Below are 4,996 nucleotides of genomic sequence, written 5' to 3' on the forward strand. Positions count from 1 at the left end.
CAGTAAAACTTTGCCTTGCAGCAATGTTCTCACAACTTAAACACCATGTTCATGACTTTGTAACCACAAACTCACGAGTTTCATTTGTGAGCTGCAATAGTCTCTTAATAATCATGGAAGTGTATTGGATGTAACATAATAAACCTAGAGTTCCATCTCCCATTGCCTTTTTACAAGTTTCTTAGCTGTTGCTAACATGAAACTAATTTGAAACTAGAATGTTACTCTGACAGTTCATACCTCCACCAAGGCCAATAAGTATTATGTAATATGTCGAAGCAGCGTGTCCAGTTAATTATCCAGACGGTGGCGGCCACCAGATTGTAGTTTGTTCCACCACATTTTCATAATCAACCAAACCATTTTTACGCTTCTCTTATTATTATTCATGGAATCTCTAGATTGGTGTTTTGCCACATTGCTGCATTGTATCGTTTTGTGTCGTGCAATTTGCAGCACTATTTGCCAGGTGCTTGCACTATCATCCCTAAAGTTTTTACCATCCACGCAGTTAGTCAGACCTCAGTTTCAGCTGCAGTTGTGTGCTTGTTTGCTGTCACTTGGAATTAACCATATACGTATTGAGTGAGAGCTTGACTTGCCCAATTTTACTTGGAACACATTATTCTTCTCTGGTGTTTGGTGGATTGTTGATCACAGACTTTTCCGCCACCTACTGGCCCAGCAAGCTCGTTTGAGTGTTTGTTGTCTGCAGTAGTTTAGACAAGGCCTTTGTCTGAAGTGATGTGCTAATTTTAGAGGTCCTCTAACAGGCCAGTTTGCCTGAAAGAGGAAATAGAAACACATTTGTAGACTTGTGGTCAATCATGTTGCAACATAAAAAAACGAATATAAAAAAACATTTATTAGAAATACAGTTTTATTTCACATTTTCGTCATGAGACTCTTTTAATACATTTAGCATAGCAGGTAACATGTCAAGTAAATGCCATTACAATCAAAGTAGCATATTAATACAAACATATAAAATAATGAATATGGTCTTAGGTAGCTTTTAATTCTGAGTAGACACAAAGTCTGAATCACTTGTAATAGCAGATGTTTACTCAGGTGTTGTTTTGGGTGTAAAGCTGACAACATCATAGGGGCTTTGCTCTTCTTCTTGGGGCTGATGGGACTGGATTTGTGAGTAGAGAGCATCTCTGTTGTTGGGGAATTGGACGCTGCTATAGTAACTATCATCCTCCTCTAATGGTTGAGCCGAGATGTTCTCGTACACTTGAACTGGGCTTATCTGATGAAAAGACAAGAGAAACATTTTTATTTCATAATTCTGTGTATTTAAAATTCCCTTTCATCAAATTAATAGATTTCAAATGGAGGTCAAATGAATGGGAGGGCTCAATATAGCTGCATTTGCCTGGATTAACTCTTGATGTACATTACATTAAAAACTGAATTGTACTGTGAAAATAAAACATGATTTATGTACAGTATTGTAAAATATAACACTCATGGAACATATGGGACAATGCATCTCTGTTTCATTAGAACAAAGGTTGAAGCTGCTGTTTGGACTCGGTTGAACTCTCTGAATAGATGAGGACGTTTGTCTAATGAAAGAAACTGTTAAAATTCTCTGCTTTACCTCCTCCAAGTTGACAGAAGTTTCAGTTCTAGGAGACTGGATGGAAGTCTTCTTTCTTCTAGAGAGTGAAATGAATAGGTGAAGCAGGGTTAGTGTGAAAGAGAATGTGAAAGTCATTGCTTTGAAGCAGAGCACAGTGATGCTCACCTGATCCACAAGAAAATGATGATGGGTATTATAACCAGGAGAAGAACAACGATTCCTATGGCGGCTTGAGTCCATTTTCTTCTTCTGTGGACAGTGAGCATCTTTTGATGAGAGCTCTTTTGGAGCATTTGAACTTTGCAGGAGTAGTTTCCTGCATGTTCACTGCTGACGGGGTCTAGAACCAGGTACTTGCTTTGTGTTTTTGTCAGATTCAGAGGTTGATTGTTCAAGAACCAAATGTAGTTCATGTTGTCTGTCAGAGGACAACTGGTTCTGCAGGTCAGCGTGACTCTCTGCCCCTCGGTCACCTCCTCCTCAGAAGGACTAAACTTCACTCTCAGATCTGAAAGATGAGATTGGTCAGTTGATAAAGTCGTTCCTGAACAAGTGTCTTCTAAAACAACCCAAATAAGCAAAAAGGGTAAATGGAATTAGTTTGTTGAATTAGTTGCCTTATTATTATCGATAGTTACTCCCTATAGAAAGTATTCAGGTATTTAATCTAAATACTGTACCTACCTGTGACGACCAAAGTCACCCCAGGAGCAGCCGGCAATTTCCCTGCATCCCTTTCTATTCTGAATATGTATTCTGCTGAGTCATTCTTGTTCAAATTATTGATTGTCAGGATGTGGCAGTTCATCGGTTTATGAAACTTAATACGATGTGTATAGTTTATCAGCTCTTCACCAGCCGCCATATCACTTCTCCTATTCTTATACCAAGATTTAGACTTCCACTGCTGGTAGTAAGGATGTGAGTATTCACTGGAGATGTTCACTGAGGAACCTTGCAGAGCACAGATCCTCCTGTTGACATAATTCACTCTGGAGCAGTTTGGATCCTGAATACCTGAAACAGAGATTTTAAACAATTCATCAAACAGTTTATCTTTCTCCCTTTTACAGGCTCTTGACTCAAATCTTTTATGAATCACAATAGAGCACAAACAGGCTCAAACTCACAAACTTCATCAGAGAACAAGTGCTTTACAGCACAGGAGTAAGAGTCACGAGAGAAGATGTGAACTGGTTGTGGTTCCTGCTCCAATCGTCTGTTTTTGTACCATGTGATGGTTTGAGCTTCCGTCTGTGGACAGCTGGTGTTACAGGCCAGTTTGAAATGCCCCAAATCATCAGTCTTTTGAAAATGAACTTGTATTTCTGTTGGGAGAGAATAAAAAAACAAACTGCTTCTTACCACTTCATCTCTGCCACGTTAATCGAGATGGGCTAATAACTTGAGTGAACAAATAGTTACTGGATAATCCCTGCCATGTAATGATGAGTGAAAATCCATCCATGCTTTCTTTAGTTAGTTTGTACACATACACACACGTTTCCATTCTTAACCAATTCATGCCGAACCTCAACCCGACCAGAACTCATACCTCATGGTCCCTAACCAGGACCTTAGTGTGACCGGGCTTCAATGTGTAAGGTAACTAACGATCTCTGGTGAAACACTGTAGATCTTTTAAATTGTGAAAACATTACTTAAAGGATTTAGACGTATGGGATTGGGAGTGTGTTTGCATGTAATTATTTGTGAAACTTCACCTCTGGGATATGTGATGGAGCACAGCTCATCTTCTGTTCTCTGCTGATTTGAGCACATTCTACCTTTAGCATAGGTCACAGTGAAGCAGGCTGATGTGAGAGAAGCTGGACAAAAGAAAAACAACATTCTGTGGTGAACAGTGTTTCACAAGCTTTACAATACAAGGCAACAGGAAACGGAGCCAAATGTTGTCACTCACCCACTGAGACTTCAGGGGCTCTGAGATGCTCGTAGCCTTTGACAGCACAGGAGTATGTGACTGATTCCTCGCTGCTGATTAGCTCCTGGTACCAAGGAGACGAGTCCTGATAGAAAATCTCTGTGTTCTTGTACCAGATATAGACCACAGGTCTTTCAGTCAGAGGACAACTGCTGCTGCACATCAGTGACACTGTCTTTTCTCCTGTGGCAGGAAACACCTTCACCTGCAGGTCTGAGAGGATGTTGAATAAAACAAGAATTAAAGCAGTGATGTTATTTATGCAGTAATAAATTAATATTAAATATCTGAACCACTGTACCTGCAACATGGAGTTGAATTACTCTCCCCTGGCATTTAGGTTGTTTGTCATTAACGTCACCACAACAGTAAGTGTTTTTATCACTCTCTCTCAGATCGTTGATCGTCATAGTGAAGTCCCTCTCTTCAGATATGTTCACACGTTTTCCGTCTGCCACGATCGGTTCTTGAACCTTCTTGTTGTTCTCCCAGCGAACAGTGAACCATTTCCTGCTTGATTTGGGAAGTTGAGCTGAGCAGTGGAGATCCACTGATGAACCTCTTAAGGCACAGATGCTGTTCGCTCCAACCCCTTTAACAGAAAAGCGTTTTTATAGTTCCTAACTACTAGAAGATAAATTGTTTTCTTCAAATCTATCTACAATTGATTAATATGATGATAAACATTTCAATTTCTTACAGTTCAGTTACGATTCACAGTTAGCGTTGTAGAAATAAACGATCATTCTTACCTGAGATGTACAGGAACAAACCCATGAACACACATTCAGCTCCTGTCGACAACATGGCCAGTGTTGTCTTCAGCTTCTCAACAGGAAGTATTACTTTTTATGAAAGCTAAAAAAAATTAAGCTTTAAATGGTAAAAATCTATCACAGAGAAAATGAAAGACTGAAGTCAGAATGGTCTGCTTGTCTGTGAGACTGTTTGTCAGATCTCAACTTGTAAAATATCACTTCCTCATAAAAAGAGTTGTATGCATTTCCTGTGTTATGTGACGTGCCCGCCAACGTTCTAGATTGTGTAACTGTGGCTTCTAGATACTGACAGTAGTGTCAGTAAAGCTTTGACTTGAAGCACTGTTCTCACAACTTAAACACCATGTACATGACTATGTGACCACAAACTCACAAGTTTCATTTGTGAGCAGCAATAGTCTCTCAATAGTTGCTTAGCTGTTGCTAACATGAAACTAATTTGAAACTAGAATGTTGCTCTGACAGTCCATACCTCCACCAAGGCTCATAAGTATTATGTAATATGTAAAAGCAGCTTTTCCATTGTTGCATTGTATCGTTTTGTGTCGTGCAATTTGCAGCACTCTTTGCCAGGTGCTTGCACGATCATCCCTAAAGTTTTTACCATCCACGCAATCAGTCAGACCTCAGTTTCAGTCTCAGTTGTTGTGAATACATTTTTTGGGACACTTGCTGTGTCTA

General features: G+C 39.6%; 1 protein-coding gene across 1 annotated transcript; it reads right to left on the bottom strand.

Annotated features, from left to right (window-relative positions):
• Window positions 1-1,063: 1,063 nt before the first annotated feature.
• Window positions 1,064-3,151, bottom strand: LOC133015550 (uncharacterized). The gene is made up of 5 exons (XM_061082780.1): window positions 3,130-3,151; window positions 2,276-2,608; window positions 1,757-2,099; window positions 1,610-1,667; window positions 1,064-1,255 (listed from the first exon to the last, which is right to left on the bottom strand). Exons 1-5 carry the CDS (start codon window positions 3,149-3,151, stop codon window positions 1,064-1,066), a joined length of 948 nt encoding a protein of 315 aa, XP_060938763.1.
• Between the last annotated feature and the right edge of the window lie 1,845 nt (window positions 3,152-4,996).

This window comes from Limanda limanda, chromosome 2 (assembly GCF_963576545.1).
Source record: "Limanda limanda chromosome 2, fLimLim1.1, whole genome shotgun sequence".
Taxonomy (NCBI): Eukaryota; Metazoa; Chordata; class Actinopteri; order Pleuronectiformes; family Pleuronectidae; genus Limanda; species Limanda limanda.